Raw genomic sequence first — 24,359 nt, 5'->3', positions numbered from 1 at the left:
GAACTTTGACTGGGCCACTACAACTCCTTGATTCTTATGCTGCTAGATGACCCAATGTGGATCAAGATTTAGCTGTGTGATGGCTAAGTTGTCAAGACCTCACATTTTACTCTAGAATACTCAGTGACTTAGAGGTGTCCAGGTTCTGTATGCAAAACAAACCCAAATCATCAGCCCCCCATCACGGTAATTGACATGTGCTGTGTAGGGTTTTCACCAACTGTGATGTTGTGCACTATGACCAAATATCTGCTTTGATTGTCTGATCAAACCAGTGACCCTCTTGCTGTGAGGCAGCGATGCTAACCACCACACCACCATGCAGCCCGCAATATAAAACTAAACATCTAAAATGTAAAAACAAAGCAATGTTTACATTAATATCCATATACTGTATAAAAGATGACAAAATCGACAATCAACATGACATTTCTTTAAACTTTCCACATTAGGACACGTTGTTGGCTAAATGAGAAATATTATTTCATAACTTAGCCCCCCTGTATCTCATTGAAAATTGACTATGTCTGTTTGGACAGACAAAGATTTGCTGATTGTCGAGTTATATAAGAATAATATTCAAATAAATGTCATAATAGGGCGAATATGGCCCTGCGATAGACTGATGACCTGTTCAGGGTGAACCCTGCCTCATGCCTGTTAACTGAACTTTTGCAATTTTCTCTGTGATGCGCTCTCTATCATCAGCTAATTTGACATCCATCTTGCATCCTACCGCTAATGTCTTGTTGTGTTTCTTTGCTGAATTAGCCACAGTGAAAAACTGAGCTGAACATGGTGTCCTAGATGACAAAGTTGTATAGTGTGGTTTCTCAGCCTCGGGATGCTCCTGAGCAGTGACAGCTCCAGAAATTATCATAATACATGTCACTGTGCAAAGAAACAACGCACAGTTTTAAGTCGGAAAGTTACATAATGCATCTTAAACACTAACATAGCATCTTGTTGCTGAATAATCTGTGTACAAGTGTAAACATTAAATCAAATTAGGTTTAGAAGAAATTGCTCAGATGATGAGGGGGGAATCTGGAATTGAACCAGAGACCTTTTGAGCTGCAGTCAAATGCTCTATGACTAATCTATACCCCCACTTCTGCTTGATTTCTGATTATTTTACTAAGGTATCACAGCTCGCCATCACAGAATCCACAACTCTGCAGCCATTCAGACCTACTACTGGGAAAAGAGAGATGACACACTATGAGCAACACCCACATCACACTCTCGGAGTGAAACCTCATCAGTTTCCCACCAAAGTCTCCCTCCGCTCTGCCTGTCGTCTCGTGAGAGTCTGACATATTTAGGCTGCTTTGCCATTTTGACAGTATCAGATCCCACAGATCTATTCATCCACCAAAATGCACACACAGGTCATGTCCCTGAACCTCTACATGTTCCACAACATAATCCCCCCCTATAACACTGGTGAGACAACAAAAATGAAACCATGCCAAGTCTCCCTCATCATTCCTGATTCAGGCTGTTCCGCTAAATGTATTTTGGTGAGGGTGAGGACCAGACAAGGCTGGGCTCCCAATTTGTTGATGATTTGATGTTCCTAGAACAAGAGCCAGCACAAAGACAAAGTGCTGGGAAGCATTAGGCTGACAGAGTGGAAGTAGGGCAGGAGCAGGGGGTGATGAGCAGGTCTGAGCTGTTATGCAAATGGCTTGTCTTCGCCTGGTTATGAAGACGGGAGCGGACATCAGCCACCAGCCGTGAGTTTCCTGTTTTCTTTGGATCTGCATAGTCTCTTTTCTGCAACAAAAATCTCCCTAAGCTGAGCACTCAGCTTGTTTATTCATCCAAGAAATATGCTTCTGATGCATGTTCCCAAAAAAATCAAAAGTTTTACTTGTACATGGTGGCAAACAAATTTTTTGATTGAATCTCCTATGAATACAAAGTGTGTTGGACCTCCCCTTGCACACGTTTATAAAAACTTAATACATCCTGCCTTTTAAATCTGATTCGGAAATAACTTAGTCGTCAACAGCTTTTAGAGGTCCCTTGAGTTTCGTAGGCTCTGAATGGAAATATAAACCTGAAGAGTCTCCAGTGAATATCTTGTTTCCACGAACAAATAGTGGTTTTGTACAGTGTAAAAAGGTCTATGCTGTTATGAAACAAAGATCTTTTTTTTATGTTAAAATGTAATCTCAAATTTCATGATGTGAAAATTAACCCATTTTTCACGTATGTCACAAAGGATTGTTCACCTACAAACCAAATACAAAATATCATCATTTTTCCTTAAAAACCATCCTTTACTTCAATTAAGGAAAAAGAAAAATCCACATATTTGATAAGAAACATATTTAAATAAGAAAATCTACAATAACAGAAAATGATCATGTTTCTTTTAACTCATATTTCTAATTAAAACTCTTTAAAAGATTTCCATTAAATGCTGATGCTGCAGGTTTATTCTATTGTTTAGTGTAAATAATTTCTTAAGAAACAGATCTCCTTCATCCATTGTGTTTGGATGAAGGAGCTTCTTTCAGACTGATGGGAAATCTGCTGATCAATAAAAGCAGACTGTGTTTATTCGACTCAAGAGCCCCGGCTGAAGCGTTCTCAGCCGTGGCCCCTCCGAGACGTCCCTCTAATGTTGCAGGAGGAGGGAAACTGAAGCCGAGTTCTGAGAAGGACGCCCGGTCCCCTGGCTCTCACGTCTGGTGCGACCTGTAATCCCAGCAGAGATAATGTGTCCATGGTGGGAAAATAAACACAAGCGAAGACTGATCCCACCGTTCAGCTCTCATCATTGGTCCTCAGAGGCTTGTCACTGAGTCCCACTCTAGTTGAACGCAGCCTTTGTTGAGGTGCTCAAGATTAATCTTCATTGTGGTTAACATTAATTAGTATTAATAATGAGTTCATATCCTTAAGTTTTACTTTGAGGCCATCTATTCAACATTTATTTAACATTTATTAACAGTAATTAACACTTTGGTGACCCACAGCTCTTATGAATGCTAAACAGTTGAACTTTTAGTAAAGTGTGTGGTATAAATTCCAGTTCACTTACAGGGGGAAACTCAAAAACATTATGAAGACATGATGCGAAAAAATGTTCTTTCAAAACATGTTTTCTCAGTTTAGTGTCCAGGAGATCAAAGAATATAAAGTTAAAGGAAAGCATTGTGGTTCGTAATGTGAAAGATCGTTAAATTATTTGCTCATAAAGAGAAAAGCTTGAATTATAGAGACATTCAGGAATGTTAAACACACTGGAATGTAGGAGAAATGGTATCTGTATGAAGCAGAAAGAAAGATGTGGATTTGGGGTCTTTAATGCTTCCTTTTGTCAAGATGTTGGATCTTTACAGAGAATATTACATCATAACTGATGGAGCTTTGTGTCTTGAGGTTTCGTAGAAATCAGTAAAGAAAAAGAGTGCTGTAAAGATGTGTTCTGAATAGTTTGTGGCTCTCTGGTCCCGGTTTTTACCAGCAGTCTTACCTGCTCTATATGAATCAGATGAAGTCATCTTTGTTAAAACAGGAACTCTGAACAGCAGCCCTTTAATTTTACCATCCGACTTCAGATCCCCCAAGATGCTGAGATCATCAGGGAGAAAATCAAGCACATTGTGGTGCTTATTTGTGGGTTTGTGGGCACGTTGGTGAGGAAGTGGGCTTGTCTGAAGGGACTGGGTTTAATCTCAGTGGTATTTGGCAGTAGGGTCAAAGAGGAGGTTGCAATCTGAGGTGAAGTTAAAAGGGAGAAGAAAGCAGAGAAAGCTGAACAGAGGGGGAGGCTGAAGGTAATGCAACTCTCTTACCTTCCATCTTAACAAACTGATATAGTCAACCCAAATCCAACAGGCCACAAATGGCTTCCGTACCGGGACGAAAGCCTTGCAAGCTCAGTAAAAAGAGACGGCTGGACTGAAGAGGACTGAAGGTCGCAGAGACCACCCCTTCTTCCATGCTTTTAGATGCATTTCTATGCTCACTTTTCAAAAGGCAGACAAAAGGCCTTGTCAGGAGCAACAGAGCAGAGCGCTAACTTATGTTCTGCATGTCCAAGAACAGAGAAGAATGAAACACCTGCACTGGAAAATAAGTTTCTTTAGTGAGACACATTTTAAAGCTGATTCAGCTGTAGATTTTACATGATGGCAACTTAATTCTGTTTATGCTTCTCTAAGAACAATACTAATTTGGGTCTTGTTTGCAGTTATAATAATTTTGCCAAGCTGAATGCATCCTCAAAGATCTGAGATTGATGAGAGTGTTTATAGAGTCTGCTGGTTGCTGGGAGTCGGGGTTACTCAGGCTTCACCAGCTGCATGTTGCTCTGAATGGAGCTCATGTCGTTTGGTTGCCGTTCCAGCGCCAGACGGCACTCAGTGGTGAGAGCCAGAATTTGAATTACAAGTGTTCAAGAATGGCCAACTGTTAAAGAGTCCTCACAAGGTCAGTGAAGAACAATGAGGCTTGTTCGTCTGGTGATCACTCAGCTCACACTTGGGCAAGTTCAAACAGTTTTAGAAAAAGAGAGAAAAAACACATGAAAGGGAAAGGTGGGATTTGCTGTTTTACTTGATGAGTCAGAATTGTGCAAATGAGATGCAGGTCTCCTCCAGGTGACGCGCTTTTTTTTGGGGGGGGGGGGGGGTCAAATCTGTCAAAGCCAAACTGAGGCGCACACTCACAGAGACAACCACGCCCCGTGCTTCATTCACGGACCTCCCATCAGGCGTGGCCAGCGTGGAAGCTTATATATGGTCCCACTTTACAACTGAATCATTTCGTTGCCATACTTTCTTAAGGATTATATGTTTATCACTTTGTTTTATACTAAGAAACATCACCATATGGACTTTGCATCAGGAGCTCGTTGCGCCACTTAATAGTTTTTAGTTGTTTTTTTTAGGTTTAATCATGCTGACAAATAATGGAAAGAAGACAGCCATCTCTGTAACCTGCACAGCGTGTCTCTGCCTGCTGCTGCTCGGGGTTTTTGTGCAGCATCTCCAGATTCAGGTGACGGATCAGAGCACAGGGGAGGACACTGGTGCGAACTCTCTCCTCCAAGACGCAGCGTCGCTCGGGAGCGCTCGTGATAAGAAAGGATTCTCTGCGTATTTCACCAAACTGACCCGAGGACGTAGGGAGGTGGAGAGACCCGCAGGCTCATCTGCCACCTCCGCTGAGCCTCCTCCCGCTGAGGACATCAGCGCGGATGACATCTTCATCGCTGTGAAGACCACCAAGAAGTTCCACCAGTCCAGGCTGAACCTGCTTATGGAGACTTGGATCTCCAGAAACGTGCAACAGGTAAAATAAGTGCAGAATGAATACTGCATATGATTTATTTATGCATTTAAAATACTTAAAGTTATTATTATTATTTTATTTTATTTTTTTTATTTTTAATCTAACACTAAAAGCTAAAGTTAAGGTTTTCGGAGATGATTTGTTAGTTTGAGGGCTGGTGCTGGCTGTGCTTTGTGCTCATGCAGGTGATGGCTATTTACAGTGTTGCATTGTTCCCCTTGTCAACACATGACACACAGAAACAGGCACACAACCCCTGTAAACCTCTGCTTTGTCACTTTTTACTCCCCTCTGAGTGATGCCCCTGAGAACGGAGGGAGCAGTTTCAGGACTCCTTCATCTCCCTCTTTCAACCCCCCTCCCCTGTCTCCCCACTCCCTATTATCCCTCCTTTTGGGTGTCCCTGTGAATGCCCCTGGTGCAATGGATGCTTCACAGCACCGACTCCAACGCTGTCCCCCTTCCAGGACTAACAAAGCGTCTTTCTGAAGGGGGAAGAAAAGCTTTCCCAGCCCCTTGTCTCCCCTCTCTCCATGGGAACGTGGGAGCTGAGTCTGGGTCAGACATACTGGAGAGATGGGAAAACGGGGGCTTCGTTAAGGGGATGCCAGGGACAAAAGGGTGCATCTGTAGGCAAGTTTATGCTGAGGAAATGCATGCTGGGTATAAAATTGTGTCCTTGAGAATTAAGCTCTTTTAGAAGGTGCACAAAGACAAGGCTGCAGTGTGGAGAAACGTAGTCAAAGTGATTTTATCCTGTAACCAGAGACGTCACATCTGATTTTGCAGAAGTCTTTGTAACTGCCTCACTGCTGTCACACACTGGTTTCCACTCTTTCAAACCTTAACTTTGACAGGATGTTTCTTCACTTGAGACATGTTTATTGTCAGGGATTGTGGTGATAATGGGTTCCAGAACCAATGATTAGTGAAAATTGCCTGCACAGCTCACACTAATGACCAAACCATTCCTTAGAACCCCACCTCTTGTGTGCTAATTGGCTTGCAGCTAATGTAGTGGATGATGTTAGTCAACCTATCGCACAGTGGTAACAGCAGGGCTGATAGACAGACAGCTGGCAAGTGGCTGTGAGGACAAAAAGGACAGACTGAGGACCACAATGCAAGAGGGAGTTTCAGGAGGAAGGGTGCCAGGTGGTCAGAAGAGATGGAACAAAGGACAGCTTTTAATGCTGGCCATATGATGATCAGAATTCCCACCATGTACATATGGCCATCCTCTGAGCTCAGTTTTTGATTCTCACGCTCAGCTGATGAACATCTGTGGAGTTTGGTTTATTTTTGAAGCTGTTTAAGGAAGAAACAAAAGTGTTAGTTCTGTAAAAGTGTGTAGGCATGAGAAAACTTTCATTTCTCTGTGCTTTTTCCACCTAAAGTGAGATTTCTTTAGCTCAATGCAAATGCAGTTGCTGTTTGGCAGAGTAGATTATCTCTATGACAGACCTTCTTAGTGTCTGAGCCCATTCAAATCATGAAAAGCTCTTTTTTTTTCTAGCGTCTTTATGTAAATAGCTGTCCTCTTTAGCTAATAAATGCCAGATCCCTTGGCTTTAAGATCACGATTTTAAATATTAAATCTGAAATACACTGTCTTGTTTCATTAAATGCATAAATGTATTTCGGGTGCCTGAACTGCTCGCACTAACATCCCCATGATAGTGTGCCATGCATTCCTCTCTTAAGAGTATGATAATTAGCCAGCACTTCAACAATAAGTGCTTTTAGCCTTAATGAAAAGAAGAAGAAAAAAAAACACTTAGCGGTGTAGTAGAGTTAATGAAACTGCTTTAGTATGAAGCAATAAAGTACAAGTAGTTGGCTTACAAGCTTCATCTGTTGCTGCTCTGGCGATTCTCTGAGCTGTTTTTGGAATCATTTGTCCTGACAAAAAGTGCTGAAATGTGTTGAATGTCTGGGACAGAAGGGGGAAGGAGTCAGGGTGGAGGTGGCTGATGGAAAGAAGGGAGCCCGGTGCCCTTCCTTCCTGTGGAGCTGGAGACAGCCAGCCAGGCACCACGTTCAGCTCAGACAGGGCCGTGCCAGTCCTTCCTGTGGTCAGGAGTGCAGCATCCCACCCCCCCACCCAATTGTCTCTTTGCTCTCCTCTTCCTCTTCTCCTCACCTCATGCCCTCTTCCTTCTGCTTCACACACCATTATCTTTTTTCCTCCCCTCTTTTCTTTCCAGGGTTCACATTAGTATTCCATAACAGTAACTGTTCCTTTAAGTTTCAGTTTAGCAACAATGGCAGCTGAAAAAGTTTCCCCGGGAGCTTTTTCTTTAGTTAACTCCTGCAGCTGTATGCAAATGCCTGCAAACATGCTCAGGATTTACCCAGTGGAGGCTTTACCCAGCATGAAAACTCACAGCATTGTTCTATTCAAGAGCCTCTGGCAGTGTATGTGGCTCAGAAGGGGGGGAAGAAAAGGAGGAGGAGGGAGGCAGGACAGGGGGCGAAAAGGGGGTGAATGACCACACACGGTTTTCGATTTACTAATCAGCAGTGAGATTCCTCCCCCCCAATCCCACCCTCTTTTCTGTCAGTACCCTGGCAGCTCTGGCAGCTGCCTCGGTGATTAGGTCGTCTATTCAGCAAGCTTTAAAGCAAACAGCACCAGCCTCTGATCCCTTCACCAGCGAAACCGCCACCCTTCCTTAAACAAATACAGGCTCATGGAGAAACATCTGCTCGAAATTTGCTCCACAAACTGCCAGAGCAGCCTCGCTTTGTGCTGAAAAAGTAAACCGGAGGAATGAGATGTGTCTTGTAATTCCAAAAAAAATCATTCTCATATTTGAGGCAGATCTCAAACTTGTAGTTGGCAGAAAGTGCTCTGTCATATGGCACCATGACCCGGCATGCAGAGACACGTGGTGCAGATAAAGAGGCGTGATGTTCGGCAGGTGCTGCCTCACCTGAGGTGGAGAGTAAACAGACCCCTGGCAGTTACAAAGCCTGCGGCCTGCTGCCTTTTCATCATCACTATTGAGAATCTTGCACCTGCTCAGTGTGAGTAATCATAAAGAGAGTCGTAATCCCTTCCCTCTTCTTTAAAGTGTGTTCCTGCAAGATGCCCTTTGTTGTTCACTTCTTTTATGACTAATTGCTGCATTCAACAAGCGTCTGCAGTCTGGTGGTTTAACTCCTATGATTTTATGAATCTGTCAGTCATGCAGCAGTGGGGACAAAGGAAGGTTGAGAGGGTGGTTCATCACGACTGTGTTGACTATAACATTTTTATGCCACTGTTTTAGTAGAGTAAACACGTCAAGGCCCGGCAGCAGGTCCCTGCAGGGCGAGGGGCTCAGCCAGGGGACGTGATACATGAATGAAGTGTGTGTGGGAGGCGGACAGTCTGCCTCCTCCTTTGTTATTTGTCTGGGATGCTTTGGGGCGGCTGCATAGTTGCCATGGAGAGAGTAAAATGCAGGACAAAAGGGCTTTATTAGAGCAGGGGGGCTGTTTAACTCAGTGTGTTTTCCACTGCATAAAAGACACTTTGATTGATGCTAATCACAGCGGCTGGATGCAAGGAAGAGCGACTTTGTGTTGAGCTTGAGCGTGTGACCACTTCACATGATCAGGCAGACTTGTTTTGTTTTAGTGGGTTGGCAGACTAGCGCTCTTATCTGTGATCTCCTTTTTTTCCACAGACATACATCTTCACAGATGGAGAAGATGAGGAGCTAAAAAAGAAAATTGGTAAGTTTTATGAGGAAACTTTCATGCTCAGTACAGAGATGCGCTTTGTTTGATTAGAAAGGAGCCAGTCATTCAAAATGAAATTGTATTTTAAGTGTTAAAAAAAAAACCTTTGGGCTCTTCGCCACTGAAAGATAGTATTTAAATACACAGCGCTTTCTTTGATGATGCCTCTCATGCTGTAACTTTCTTTCGTTGCGGCCACAGGGAGTCATGCAATCAACACCAACTGCTCCGCAGCTCATAGCCGGCAAGCTCTGTCATGTAAGATGGCGGTGGAATATGACAAGTTCATCGAGTCTGGAAAAAAGTACGCTTTTCTTTTTAAATGCAAATTGATTCATTATTCACCAGATTGTGAGTGCATCTTATCATTCTTTTTTTCCTGCTTCATAGGTGGTTCTGTCATGTAGATGATGACAACTATGTGAATGTTCGGACTCTGGTGAAGCACCTGTCTCAGTACCTCCACACCCAGGACATGTACATCGGTAAACCCAGTCTGGACCGACCCATAGAGGCCACAGAGAGGCTGGGCGACAACAAGATGGTAATTTGAAGCACCTTATGTCCCTAACTGTAATAAAGTGTCTAATAATGCTGATTATAAACCCTATTTTGTACCTTTTTCTTTTAGAAACCAGTCAACTTCTGGTTTGCCACTGGAGGAGCAGGCTTCTGTGTGAGTCGGGGTCTGGCGCTGAAGATGAGCCCATGGGCCAGGTAAGAGTTGCAGTCATCTGCATGATTGTGTTCTTCTTTTTTTTCTTTTTGGCTTTTCACCCTCATGTTAAAGCACCACTAACCACTAACCACGTATGTGTATTTTCATCCTCTCAGTGGCGGTCACTTCATGAACACAGCAGAGAAGATCCGTCTGCCTGACGACTGCACCATCGGCTATATCATTGAGTCGGTTCTGGGGGTCCCTCTTACCCGCAGCAACCTGTTCCACTCTCACCTGGAAAACCTGCAACAGGTATCAAGATCTGAGATTCACAAACAGGTGAGAGCCTTACATTGCATCTTTTTTGTTTCATTCATGCACTGAAGTCACCTCTCAGCACGAAAGAGATGTTCTGTGTTAAATATTTTGCATTTTTTTTGCTGATATGTCTTCTAGATCACCCTCAGTTATGGGATGTTTGAAAACAAGAGCAACACCATCAGTTTGAAAGGGGCTTTTCCAGTGGAGGAGGATCCATCAAGGTGAGAGATTCTTCTGCTTCAGCACTGGCTGCAGATTTAGAAACTTCCAGTCACTCTAACTTTTTTTTTTTTTTATCTCTCTCCTCCAGGTTCAAGTCTGTGCATTGTCTCCTGTATCCAGACACTCCATGGTGTGTCCCCCAGGTTGCCTTCTGAGGCGACCGCTCCTTTCTCATCCTCGTCCCTGTCGCGCCTCGGTATCTGAAAGGCTCGCAGGGACCAGTGTTTGGTATCAGACCGTATAGCTGCTGTGTTCTCACTGCAGCGGTTCACGGTCTTTAATGGTTTTACTGGGCTGCTGTGCGGCCCGCCTCGGGACTTTTCCTTCCTGTCCGGAGCCAGAACCTCATCCTGTAATGCTCGGGGGAAGGACCTAGGCTCTTGGAAGGAAATGGCTTTCACCGTAAAGCTTTGCAGGCAATCAGTTGAGCTTTGTGATGTATATGTTGCTTGTAAATGTATCTGCAATTCTCATAGAATGTATCGTCATATATTCAAGCCTTTTGCCAGCTTTACATTAACTTTTCTTTTTTGCTTTTAAATATACAAAGCCACTCGTGTTTATGTTTGGCTTTGAGCCTTGTATTCCATATAATTTCCTTTGCCAGGCATTTGTTTAGTTGTTTTAACTCAGATGACTCCGGATAAATGCGCTAATATGAAGATGTTATTGTACTTTTAACTGAACAGTGTTAAGTATATCTTCTACAAAATGAACTGGCAGTAGGCAGATATCCAAGTGCATCCTATCTTGGGGCCTAATCTGAAGTATATCAGGACAAAGCACTTTTCCCTTTCTAATATTTTACAGTGAACAGACCCAGTTTACGTCCTTTAATGACATACTTCAGATTTATGTCTCAAAAAAAAAAAAAAGAAGAAATAACCCCTCAAAATCTTATTTTCTATTCATTTTTATGTATTTAATAAGACTCCTTGCATTAGTTACAATCAGGGAAAAGTGATGAGTAGAAGAGATTTTGTTTTGGGGGTTACAATCAGCTTTGAATTGCTTTGAAAAGTCTTGTTTTTTGTTGTTTGAAAGTTGCACAGCTGTGTTACAAATGAGCAGATGCCGCCCTCTCACCTCTCAAGACACAACAGTGGAAAATAACTGGCTTTTCACTTAAATGCCATTTTAAGAAGTGAGTCCAAAACAGCAAGAAGAAGAAAAAAGTCTACAATAGTTTGCACAAAAGACTGGGGAGCTTCTGTTATCATCAACATGATTGTTCCGTATTTACTCACATTACCTGCTGGTTACTGTTGAGCTTGTGAGATGAGAGCAGCATCTGTGTTTCCACATGGAGGTGTTTGTTCCCTCTGTGTCGTCTCTCACCCATGTTGGGTTACGCTACACATCCTGATTGCAGTATTGTATACTGCATCTTTGTTTAATACGTAGTGATTGTATATGCTTAGAATGTCATTTTCCTGTTGTGGCTGACACTTTTAATGACCTGGCCGTGGTCGTTTTGTATTGCTTTGAACTGTACTTAATGACTGTGCTGTATATTCTCCAGTATCTGGAGGGTTTGAACAGTTCAGTCCCAATACTGGCTTCTCAGGGATTATGAGCTGATCCTGGTATTAACTACCATGGGACCCACGGTGGGACCTAAAACTTTGAATAAAAGTGCATAACCACTGAGAAACTTTACACCCTTGGTCATGTTTTTATTGTGATGTTAAAAATTATCATGCATTTGATGATTTTAGACACACAAGCTTCAGTCAAATACCAAATCTGGTTGCACAAAAGCACATTAGCAGACAATGACACAGAGAAATAAATAAGATATTTACTGCAGCGCAAGTAGAAAACTCTTCTTTATTTAACTTAAAGTTGTAGTTTCTATCTACTTTACATTTACATTCATTCATTTTTTTAGAAGAAAATCTCACAGTAATCCTAAAAACATTACTGAAATAATCTTCAACTTTATGCTTTTAGGAGGTGAGGTAATCTTCTGTTTGGTATTCGCACTAACAGACATTTTGACTCTTCAGTGCCCAAACTTTTGCACACCGCTATGTGGCCATTTTGGACTACATTTGTAATATATTGCAATATCCTAAGGATCTGAGTACCTCAACCCCTTCAACAGAGTGCCTCAAATGTAAAGAGAGAAAAAAAAAATATCAAATATCAAATGACTGAATACCTTGTAAAGAAGAAAAATGAAATAAAATATGAACAGAGAATAAGGAGGGAGAAGGTGTTTTCACCAAAAGAAGCCCAAGTTGGCTAAACTGTAGCAGACGCAGAGCTGAACATCCATCATCAAAGCCTCGCATGGGAGACAAATTACTCGCAGCAAACATCCTCACCACAAACCATAATCACAGCTTTGTCCTCCAGAGATGTATAGTGGGAAAAGCTGCAGTCTTTCATGTGTCTGAAGCTCATGTTCAAACACAGTATCAGTCTTTTTCACCTTGTACTTTCCTTCTCTCAGTTGACTAAAAATGTTTCCTATTAATCTGAACAGAAGCTTCAAAAAATACATTTTATCAGACTAAACAAACAGGGCAGTTTGACTGACTGGTAGTTTTTAAGCAATTTTTCAGAAGTCCAATCAGTTTTTCCAGACAGGAAAGAGAGAAAGATCTGTTCCCTGTCACTGCACCCATGGGAAAAGAGGGCATGTGGCTTAAGCATGAAACTCTTGTATTATAAATCTGTCTCGCTGTGAAATTGCAAACAGTAATCAGATCAGTAGCAGTTTGATCTTTTCCTGGCAAAGAGAAAAGTTTTCATATAAACAACAAATCATTAGTGTCTTTGTCTAATCAGTCTCTAATCTTCATAAACTCAGACTTTAAAAGCTTCAAGTGGGTGTCACACCATTTTTTAAAATCAATGTTAAACCATTAAAACTCAATAATTCAGACACAGAACTGCATGTGCAGTTCTGCAAAAACAGAAGGAGTAAAATCTGATATTTGAATGAACCTCAAACCATTTTGTCAAGCTTATTTGTAATCCCTCTGCATCAGTAAATCATCACACACAAACATCTGTGAGCAACTTTAAATAACAGCAGCAGTTTATATTATTATGGTCCTTTGGTGGTTTTCCACAGTTTATCTTACCCTTCATGTTTGCTATTGCAATTGAGCTTGTTCCCATACCAGCAGCTGCACAATAATACAGTCCGACTAAGCTTATAAGCGTACTTTATTAGCATTTTAATTTACACAAAGCTGAGCCCAAGTTTCCCCCCTCATGCAGGGAGACAGCTTGGACAGAGCGCAGGGATTTCTCCCAAAGAAGAAGCAATTTGGACAAAATGTGCAGCCACGACTTGTTAACTCGGCTTGAAAAATGAGCTGAAATTTTGTGCTTTTTACAAGTGTTTGTTAACAATCGCATAAGTTGCTACCAGTTACTTTATAGTCAAACACATAAAAGAGGGGCTTCTTCTTATTTCCAAGAAAGCAAACTGTCACATTTTCCAACATGTGACAACATGAAAAGGGTATCATTCAGTTGATCTTCCACTTAAACTGGTAAATATGTTAATGGAAAGCACAAAATGACAAACAGAATGATCTCAGTTTTGCAGATAGCTGTTTTGCATGTGCTTGTGCATGATAAGCTGACAGGTGAGAGATTTCGGAACACAAACGTCTAACTGCACGCGTCCTTTCTGGGAGACTACCTGCCTGTCAGTGAACTGAGGGGGAACATGACCAGGGGCTGTTACTGTGGCTGATTTCCACTCTCTTTTTCCAGTATTTCCAGTATCCAAATTATCTATGAATTCTGTTTACAAAACACACAGAGCCCGCATGACTTGTGTCTGTCTCAGTTTGAGTCGTACTTTGAAAAATATGCATCTTTCTGAAAACCTCTCTGTTACTCGTCATAAACTGACAGTATGTGCAGAGAGTGTCTAAAATCTTTTTTTTTTTTTTGCATGCTGGGAAACTTTCCAGGAATCATTCTTTTTTGTTATCTGACTGTTCCCCGAAAGATTGTTTAGGCTGTTGTTTTTTTTTTTTTTTACTGGGAAAGGTTTTCTGAAGTAAATATAATTTTTCCTTTTAGTTTTTGTTCCACTGATGATCTCCTAATGCCTTTATAGCCTTTGAACAACTTGTTTGCTAAATATTTCCATTTGGTTGTATTAACATTTCTCTAGCTTTTACACTTCAACCAGCTTTTGGGACAATTTTCATGTTGTCATCACAGTCTTTACAAAAAGACAGTTTTTAGGCAAAGCAAGGCAGTTTATTTGTATAGCACATTTCATGTACAGGACAATTCAAAGTGCTTTACATAAAACAAAGACATTACAGATATTTAGAACAGTAAAAAGCATCAACACATAATCACAATAAAATAATAAATTATATTAAAATTATTAAAAGCAAGATAAGTTAAAAAAAAGTTACAGTGCAGATTTCATGCATGAGAAAAGAAATGTTTTTAACCTGGATTTAAAAGTGTCTACATTTGGGGAAGGTTTAATCTCCACTGGCAGTTTGTTCCACTTGTTTGCAGCATAACAGCTAAATGCTGCTTCTCCATGTTTAGTCTGGACTCTGGTCTGGACTAGTTGACCAGAGTCTTTGGATCTAAGAGCTCTGCTAGGTTTATATTCTCTGAACATTTCACAGATGTATTCTGGGCCTAAACCATTCTGGGATTTGTAAACAAGCAGAAGGGTTTTAAAATCTATTCTGTGACTGACTGGAAGCCAGTGTAAAGATTTCAAAACTGGTGTGATGTGTTCAGATCTCTTAGTCCTGGTTAAAACTGGCAGCAGTGTTTTGGATGAGCTGCAGATGTTTAATGCTCTTTTTAGGAAGTCCTGTTAAAAGACCATTACAGTAATCCAGCCTACTGGAGATGAATGCATGGATGAATTTCTCTTGGTCTTTCTGGGAGACTAGACTTTTAATTCTGTTGATTTTAATACAATTTTACTGAGAAACATAGCAGAAACTTTGTATTATGGTTGTAGATGACCCCTACTCTACTTTTAGAAGCTAATCAGATCAGAGGATGATCTGAAAACCCAAAGACATCATTTATGAAAAAAAATGAATGAAACAAAAAGCAGATGAAGAGCAGTTGTCTACCAATTGTAAGTTTCCACATATGAATGTGTATAGAAGTGCTTACACAGAATTGCCATGTAGTGTTAAAGTGCTTTGTCAGATAAATCTGATAAGAGCAGAAAAGTGCTACACAGATACAGTCCATTTACTGAGACGCTCAGTTAGCTGGGTGAAGCCTAACAGCAGACTTGGCAACTCAACTGCTAATGGTGTGTGAATGAAAAACATTGCAAAGCACTTTGTTTACACCTAAGACAGAGTCAGTAGTTGATAAGAAGTTGGATTGTTTGCACCACGATTCTACCACAGGTCTACCAGGAATAGAGCCATGGCCCTTGTGTGAGATGAAATCTAAACAGCAGCCGGGAAAATCAAACCAACAACCACAAAGAATGAAGAGGTAAAAACCATCCACAAAGAGATACAATACAAAGCCAAAGTAAAGCCAGATGTCAACATGGAAATACAAAACAAAATGTAAAACAAAAATATGATATTTTGTTCTTTTATTTGGGACAACTTGGAACTGTTGCTGGCTAACTGCTGTAAAATTCAAGAGGAATCTCTCAGTGTGTTACACAAAACAGAAATGATTAAAATATCATTAAGTGCCATAAGATGCACACACACACAAAAAAAAAACCAAAACCAACTAAAGTTTAAAAAAATGACCACAGAGACATGAAAGGCAATGAGATGAGACGTGACGGTGATGCAAAATGGTTACGAGAAAGTCTAAAAAAGATGCAGAAGAGGAACAGCACATTATTTCCAGCCTGTTTTACGTTGCAATGACAGGAAGTGCTCTTTAGTAAGTTGTTAACACCTTGCAGAGCAGTCTGTTTAAAACACAAACATCTCCGTGTGCATTTTTGCACCTCCTGCCAGTGCTCTGAGTGGAAAATGTGAAATTTCACAACTCTTTAAAGTCGCACACCTTGTGTTTGTTTGACTCACAGCAAAACAGCAGCTCTAACTGTCAGTATAATGGAAACCCCCATGTGGGAGGAGGTGATGGAATAGATTTAGTAAAGTATGGATGGATGCCACAGAGGGACATTCCTCAGGGTGCAGGGGATTACAGAGACGCTGGCCATTCACACATTGTCTTCATGACTTTCCTTTGCTATATCAGACCGTCTCCAATTAACAGCCTGCATTGTCTGCAGGATTAGAGGTGGCGGGACAAGCCTGGCTGGCCAGATCTCACAACAACTGGCACAGGCCTTAATCCCACTCAGAATGTGCTACAAAGGCCAACCAAGTGGGAGTTTACCATAATCCAGGTATCATATATCCACTCAGTGGAGAGACTTGAACTCTGTAAGCAGCACTTGAATGGAAAACAAGAGGAATGTGGAGGAGGATCAGCTAGACTGAAAGAATTTTTATTTTTTTTACTCAGCTGAAATATGTATTGGAGAAGTGTTTTTTCCCCTCTCTCTCTTTTATTTATGTTTTTTTTTAAACTGCAGAGTTCAGCACAGCACATCCTTTTTTCTTTTTTCAACCACACATTTGACCACTTGTCCGTGAAAAAACTACATTGTCAGACAAATCCCCCAAGTTCTTCATTTTTTACTTTTAAATTAAGTGTAAAAATGTTCAAAACACAATGATTTGCAATCAATGTGGTTTTAATCTTTTAGGATAGAATCATATTAACACATGTGTATTATCAATACTAAATTGATGTCATTCTTAATATCACAATACCCATGCGGTAAACAGTTTTATATAATCAAACACATTAAATACTAAAACACTGAACATATTTTTTCATTCTTCTATCATGTACTGACTTTATTCAATCAGAGCTCTGAAGGGGAACTGTGGAGCATGCACAGAGCATGTTTGACTACATATTTAGATTTTTCTCTCACTTCATGACACACGCATGAATACATTTACATATTTTTGAAGTGAACAAAACCCCCCATGAACCATTAAGTTCACAAATTAAGTATTTGAGATACATAATGGGATCGTTTTTGCTAAATAAATAAATAAATTATATATATATAAAAATTAGTTAATTAATTAATAAATTGGTTATGAGTAGAGTTGTGTTTCTCAGTCCAGGTCCTCAGGACCCACTGCCCTGCATGTTTTAGAGGTTGCCCTACTTTTACACACCTGAATGAAAATGAATGTTTCATTAACATGCTTGCAAAGAACTTGATGAGGAAGTTCATGAATCTGAATCAGGAGTGTTGGAGTAGGAACACATCTTACATGCAGGGCAGGATTGAGGAACACTGATGATTCACCACTTTGTAAAAGTCTACATGGACAAATAGTTCAGCAACTTATAATTGATGATAACATACATTTTTTACATGAATTTGGGGTTTTCAAACACATTTGAGAACATACTATAATGTGAACAAGTGGACTGACTGGGCTTTGGGACGCCACTGTTAGTGCACACAACATCATAAATGGAAAAAGCTTCTAAAAAGATACATCGACCAGATCCAGAGACTCAGCAGCCTTTTCTGAGGCTCACTTTGTTTAAGATGGACTCAGGTGAGGATTAAAACTATCCTGGACTGAGAAATTTAATTTTAAAATTCAAATTTCATCTTGAATGTTATGTACTGAATGACAGAGACCGATCAGCTTAAAGCAACACTATATACAGTTACTGCATTCATTGTGCACATTCCTGATGCCGTCATTGCCCTGCAGGATCCAGAGGCTGAGAAACCGCACTACTTTGTGTTCCAGCCTGGAACATCCCATGACTGCTGTGTGTTGCTTCTAATCACTGCATCACACGCCAGCAACTAGATTTCAACACACTGGCTGATTTGGACCAGAAAGAGAGAAAGTGACAGCAAGAGATAAGACAAAAGTCAACATCAGACTGGCTTTTACTCTCTGAACAGAGCTCAGAGAAGAGACAGGATGCAGTTTAGTAGTGCTGCTTTAAAGCTAGCATCCAACTGAGGGTGCATTAGCACACATGATATTTCTCCGCTATTGCTGAATGATAAATACCGGTTTGGAGCAATATTTTGCCATCAAGTTGATTACTTTTCCAGGGAAGGGCTTCACCATATTATGGGGCTATTATTGTAGCAATATTATCTACAAATCCGTGTTGAAAGTCACAAATGCATACAGAGAGTCGTGTATCCGTATCTTAATTTGTGTGTGCACAGTTGGATTCGCAAATGTGTAAATAAATCCACAAATGTGTGATGAGATTTCTGTGTCTGTACAAGAATCTGCAAATGTGTAAAACAACTTGTGTGTAACCCGGTTTGCAAATGTGTAAAAAAATTCCACAAATCTGTATTTAAAGTTGCAAATGTGTAGACCAATCTGTAAATGCGTGCTAAGATCTGCACATGTGCAGACCGATCTGTATCCACAGAGAGACATGAATGCCTGGAGTATTTCAGCTACAAGACCCAGAAATACAGACAAATCGCTGGTTACGAGTCAAGCAGCTTCTGGATTGGCTCTCTCTACACACGTGGATTTTGCTACACTTGTTCCGTGAGAAATCCACAAATGCGTGTCAGGATTCGTATCCGTAACGCTTGGGTTTGCGTGCCCTGACCGCTGGCTCACAGGCTGCCTCACTCCGGCTGCCGTTGGTTCGCTTGCTCTGCTGCTGGCGGTAATATAATTGTACGTGATACTGCTGAACTTGGCTTCCGATTCGCGCAGCCTCCGATTCGCTAGTTAAGGGAAATTTTAAGGGACCCTTAAGTCAGAACGCAAGTGACTGTATTTCTCTATTAACCCTGCGTTTTACTGATACTCAATGCCGTCAAACCTGTCTTAGATTATTCTACAGAACCTACTGAATCTGAAAAACATAGTTTCTGATTTGTGAAACCTTTCTCTGATTTGTGAAAACGCAATAAAGGCAGATTTCACTCATTTTTCTGCCGTTTTTACCCATAATAGCTGGTCCAGATGTTATAATATTACACTGAGTCAGGTCAAACCTGTCTTACATTATTCTACAGAGTCTACTGAATCTGAAAAATATAGTTTCTGATTTGTGAAACCTTTCTCTGATTTGTGAAAACGCAATAAAGGCAGATTTCACTCCTTTTTCTGCCGTTTTTACCCATAATAGCTGGTCCAGATGTTATAATATTACACTGAGTCAGGCCAAACCTGTCTTACATTATTCTACAGAGTCTACAGAATCTGAAAAATATAATTTGTGATTTGTGAAACCTTTCTCTGATTTGTGAAAATGCAATAAAGGCAGATTTCACTCATTTATTTGCTGTTTTTACACACTATACCTGGTCCAGATGTTATAATATCACACTGAGTCAGGTCAAACCTGTCTTACATTATTCTACAGAGTCTACTGAATCTGAAAAATATAGTTTCTGATTTGTGAAACCTTTCTCTGATTTGTGAAAACGCAATAAAGGCAGATTTCACTCATTTTTCTGCCGTTTTTACCCATAATAGCTGGTCCAGATGTTATAATATTACACTGAGTCAGGTCAAACCTGTCTTACATTATTCTACAGAGTCTACAGAATCTGAAAAATATAATTTGTGATTTGTGAAACCTTTCTCTGATTTGTGAAAACGCAATAAAGGCAGATTTCACTCATTTTTCTGCCGTTTTTACCCATAATAGCTGGTCCAGATGTTATAATATTACACTGAGTCAGGCCAAACCTGTCTTACATTATTCTACAGAGCCTACAGAATCTGAAAAATATAATTTGTGATTTGTGAAACCTTTCTCTGATTTGTGAAAATGCAATAAAGGCAGATTTCACTCATTTATTTGCTGTTTTTACACACTATACCTGGTCCAGATGTTATAATATCACACTGAGTCAGGTCAAACCTGTCTTACATTATCCTACAGAGTCTACAGAATCTGAAAAATATAGTTTCTGATTTGTGAAACCTTTTTCTGATTTGTGAAAATGCAATAAAGGGAGATTTCACTCATTTATTTGCTGTTTTTACACACTATACCTGGTCCAGATGTTATAATATCACACTGAGTCAGGTCAAACCTGTCCTAGATTATTCTACAGAGTCTACAGAATCTGAAAAACACAGGTGAATCTGATTCAAGAAACCTTTATTGGATCGTTTTTACACAAGCCCACGCCTCTCCATGTCATTCCTTATTGCCATCTCCATGGCCTCCATTTCACTAGAAAAAGAAATCATATTTTTTGACAGAGATTTTGGGCTATTTTTTAAAGGACATTTAAATGTTTCACTAACCTCTCATCCAGTGGTCCATGATCAACCTCTGCCACTGCGTCTTTTGTTGTCATGTTCCTTATTTCTTCCAAGGCCTTTACTGTCACCTTTGTTACAGGTATCATATCCCAATTATGCATCCATATTATTGTCAATGTTAGTATGCTCATGCCTCTACATTTAAAAAGACACATATTGACTTACCTCTGGCAACATCACAACAAGGATGTATTTAAGCTTGTCATAGGACAGCATGGTGGAGACTTCATCTGAGATTTTTTCACAGTTATGAAGGAAGCCTGTCAGGTACTTAACTATCCTGTCCAACTGTTGGTCATCAAACAATACTGGAACCCACTTTTGTGTAAATTCAAAGTGGGGCTGCTTCTCTCCAGACACGACGGCCTGAAAAATAAATGTACTCAAACTTAACCGTACTGTTTGCTTGCTGGAGGTGGCATGGTCATAGTGATCACATAATGATTAAGCGTTATGTGATGAACAAAAAGAAAAAGGCGTACCTGCAGTGTATCTTCTGCACCCTTTTGTTCCACAATGAACTTGACAAGCGCTTCATTTTTTTCTGAACGTTCAGCAGCAGCCTCCGCTGCCTTGTCCTACAACAAAAGATCAGTAAAATTATTTGTATAGAGCAATATATGAGAATATTGATATTATTATTATGCAAACACACTTGCTGATATATTCTCCATCTGCAACAACCTACATTTCAGAATTTTAGACCGGAGATTAAGTGTTGATGCTTACCCTGACCAAAAAGTCACACCATAACTATGTGCCCAACATGGGACGTTGGACGCAACTTTTTGGGGATATTTTTCTCAGTGATTATTGTGTCTCCACTCCCTGGGTGCTGGCATTCTTGTTGATGCTTACCCTGACCATAGTTATGGTCTACGGATTTGTAGATAATATTGCTACAATAATAGCCCCATACTTCTTATTATATTACTTCACAAAGGCAAACAGGAAGGCTCTATGATGACATAATCAGGCTGCCAAATTGACCCATAACACACATTAAAAACATTTGGAGCATTATTATAAAAAAATCAATAAATAACAGAGGAGACCCTGAAATGTTGAGCAGTTAAAGTAATATTTTCTTCTAAATCTAGAGAAATTAGTCTCCCAATTTCCCTGAGAGGTTGCGCAACATGTTTGTGTCTCAATGAAAAAATCTCAACTCTCTTGTTATTAAAAGTGTTTTTGAACATTTGTTGCACCCTTGTTGTATTCCCTGTTAGATGAGACAATGTGGTCAAACCTCTTCTGTGGTTCATTTTGGTGTCATGTTGAACCAGTGACTCATGACTAAGTCTTCACACAGAAGATGACTTTAAAAGAACAGGAAGGATAGGAGAGAGGTGCTTTGAGAAATTCACGAAGCATCTCAGTGAGCAGAAGTGAAAAGATGAAAACAAGCAGACAGCTCCATAAATCCTTCAGTGGGTACGTGTTCCCTCTGTTCAGTGTGAGTGAAGTGCACAAAGGAGGAGCTGAGGTGTGATTAACGGGAGCTCTGACTCCCAGGATGCAGCTGCCTCCCTCTGAGCTCTACATAAGAGACAAACCAGGCCTTGACTCCCTATGAAGCAGAAAAAAGGAGGTGCTCATGTACTCTGTTTGCAGCCTCCTGCCTAATCTATACTGTGTTGACAATAAACTGAGAAATGAGAGGAAAATGTTATGACCAGAAATTTGTCTCAGTTTTGACACAAATGGAAACAACATGCAATCTGAGAGACAAGGAGTCTAAATATTTATGGAGAATTCAGTTTTAGGAAACACAATCAGATATTTTTGATTAAAAGTCTTGCAAAACCACAAGTTTAAATGGTTTAAACTGATACAACATTTCCAATCTTTTGTTTAACTTCACAAATACATTTATATGAATGAACCTGAAACCAGAAATGTCACTGTTTGGGGTGATGGAGGATGTAAGCTGATAAAACTGCATTTCTAAACAAGACTGTTGCACTGACTTGTGGGATTTTATCTCTCTCGTGTGTCTTCCTTGCCGTCCTGCAGCTGCTTGGCACAGAGAAGGCTGAGAAGAAGGAGAGCCTTGGTCTGACCGCTTGGCAATAAGCCCAATCAGAGTCAGGAAGTGTCAGTTTTGGAGGGGAGGGTTAGAGGGTTCAGGCTCTCCATCCCCCCTCCCCTATCCTCCCCCTCTCCATTCAGCTCCTCACCTCAAAGCATTAGTAATGCATTCCTCCAGTCCAGCAACAAGCAGGGTAATTCAATTTCCTCGACAGTGAGACTGTGTGAATTACATTAGCATCTTTAGCTCTCAGTGTTGTGCAGGCAGTAAAACCCTCCCGGCTCCGTCATGCTTTGTGTGTTTCCTGCTTTGTTTAATTCAGCCATTCCACAAGAAAACACAGCAGGAGCTCATGAAATGACGTAACTGCAACAGTAAGGTTATGATCTTTTTATACATCTAAAAATATGACTCATAAAAAGCATTTAGGCACAAAAAATGGGTCTATTTGAAAATTCTATTTACTTCTTTGTTCAATGTTTAAAGGACAGTGAAAGCGGATGCACAGCTGGTTTTAAATTTGAAGATGAAGCTAAAAATAGGGCTGCTGCTTTGCAGAAGTTAACCTCTGTCTCTGTTCTCTCATAATTAGTTTGTACCCCCCAGACTTCCACATGAGAAGTTTCTGTTTTGGGGCGACAGCAGCTGGCTGGCGGCACAAAGGAAGCTGAGAAAACCAGACTGGTGGCCTGGCTTTGACACTGACCTCCCGCCTGCTGTCGACTCAGTGAGGTCACACACACAAGGCTGGCTTTTTCATCAGTATCAACTCCATCATTTATCCCTGCAGAAAAAGAATACGAACATACACCATTCTGTATGTACAAGGAGGTGTTTATATATATTGCTATCTTGATAACCTTGTGAGTAAATTTATAAAAATACTGTTTAATTTTTCTTAAAATAACTGAGCCAGGGCAAAGATGCATTTTTCCTGAAATGTTTTGGACATCTGGTCCACTGCAAAATCATATTTTCACCTAAAAAATAATTATTGTTTTATGGCCACTCACACTTTTTTAGAGTTATAAAGCTCTTTTTCATTCGATGAAACAGCTGCTTATGCATCCTGTAATTACAGAGCAGCATGATGAGTCATTCAGAGACAATTTTGTGTCCACCAGATGAACTTCAGTCCAGTTTTCACTATTTTTAAACTGCATCTGCTCTGAAAACAGCTGCCTTTAGTGGCTGAAAATGACTTTTCAAAGCAGATAAACAATATTCTAAATTTGGAAATTAGGCTTAAAGAGAAGCTACATTCTGCAATGGACTGCTGACCTGTCCAGAGTGGGATAGACTCCAGTCCCCCCTTGACCCTGCATTGGAGTAAGTGGGTATAAAAAATGAGTGGATGGATAATTATGTTTGGAAAATCTTAAATGTAGTTTTGTCTATGTTTTGAAAGCCATTTAGTTTTTAGTTTTGCTATAAACATAAGTTTTTTTTAGAATGTTATGAAGCATGATCAAAATATAGCTCATATAAAATCACTCATCTTCTCATCAAGTAGTTTGAGTGGGACAGTATAAGATGCCATCTATGTCAATCTTTTATTTCTAAGAGGAAGACCACAGACAGCACTTCTCCTGCATCTACAACAGCATCCTTTCAGATATCCCAAGGAAATTGACACCTATTCACACATGCTTGTTACATACTTCACAAGAAGCGAGAACTTTGTTGTAACAAACTTAGCCTCAAGTGAATCTGTGAACAAAGTGGTTTCACAGGCTATTCAAGGGAAATCTTCCAGTCCGTC

General features: G+C 40.4%; 1 protein-coding gene and 1 long non-coding RNA gene across 3 annotated transcripts; one reads left to right on the top strand and one right to left on the bottom strand.

Annotated features, from left to right (window-relative positions):
• The first annotated feature begins 4,800 nt into the window (after positions 1-4,800).
• On the top strand, positions 4,801-11,905 carry lfng (LFNG O-fucosylpeptide 3-beta-N-acetylglucosaminyltransferase). Its single transcript, XM_041974572.1, has 8 exons — positions 4,801-5,313; positions 8,988-9,036; positions 9,244-9,346; positions 9,433-9,586; positions 9,674-9,759; positions 9,877-10,042; positions 10,160-10,245; positions 10,335-11,905. Exons 1-8 carry the CDS (start codon positions 4,918-4,920, stop codon positions 10,399-10,401), a joined length of 1,107 nt encoding a protein of 368 aa, XP_041830506.1. The 5' UTR covers positions 4,801-4,917; the 3' UTR covers positions 10,402-11,905.
• An 8,429-nt stretch (positions 11,906-20,334) lies between these two features.
• LOC121648094 lies at positions 20,335-21,217 on the bottom strand. 2 transcript variants are annotated; one of them, XR_006011917.1, is made up of 4 exons: positions 21,048-21,217; positions 20,731-20,931; positions 20,548-20,633; positions 20,335-20,473 (listed from the first exon to the last, which is right to left on the bottom strand). It is a non-coding gene; the product is annotated as an uncharacterized LOC121648094 (long non-coding RNA). The 2 variants fall into 2 exon arrangements; XR_006011916.1 differs by having other exon boundaries at positions 20,731-21,183.
• Positions 21,218-24,359: the final 3,142 nt, after the last annotated feature.

This window comes from Melanotaenia boesemani, chromosome 2, assembly GCF_017639745.1.
Source record: "Melanotaenia boesemani isolate fMelBoe1 chromosome 2, fMelBoe1.pri, whole genome shotgun sequence".
Lineage (NCBI taxonomy): Eukaryota > Metazoa > Chordata > Actinopteri > Atheriniformes > Melanotaeniidae > Melanotaenia > Melanotaenia boesemani.
The sequence above is the reverse complement of the archived record's forward strand: the minus strand, read 5'-3'. Positions and strand labels throughout refer to the sequence as shown.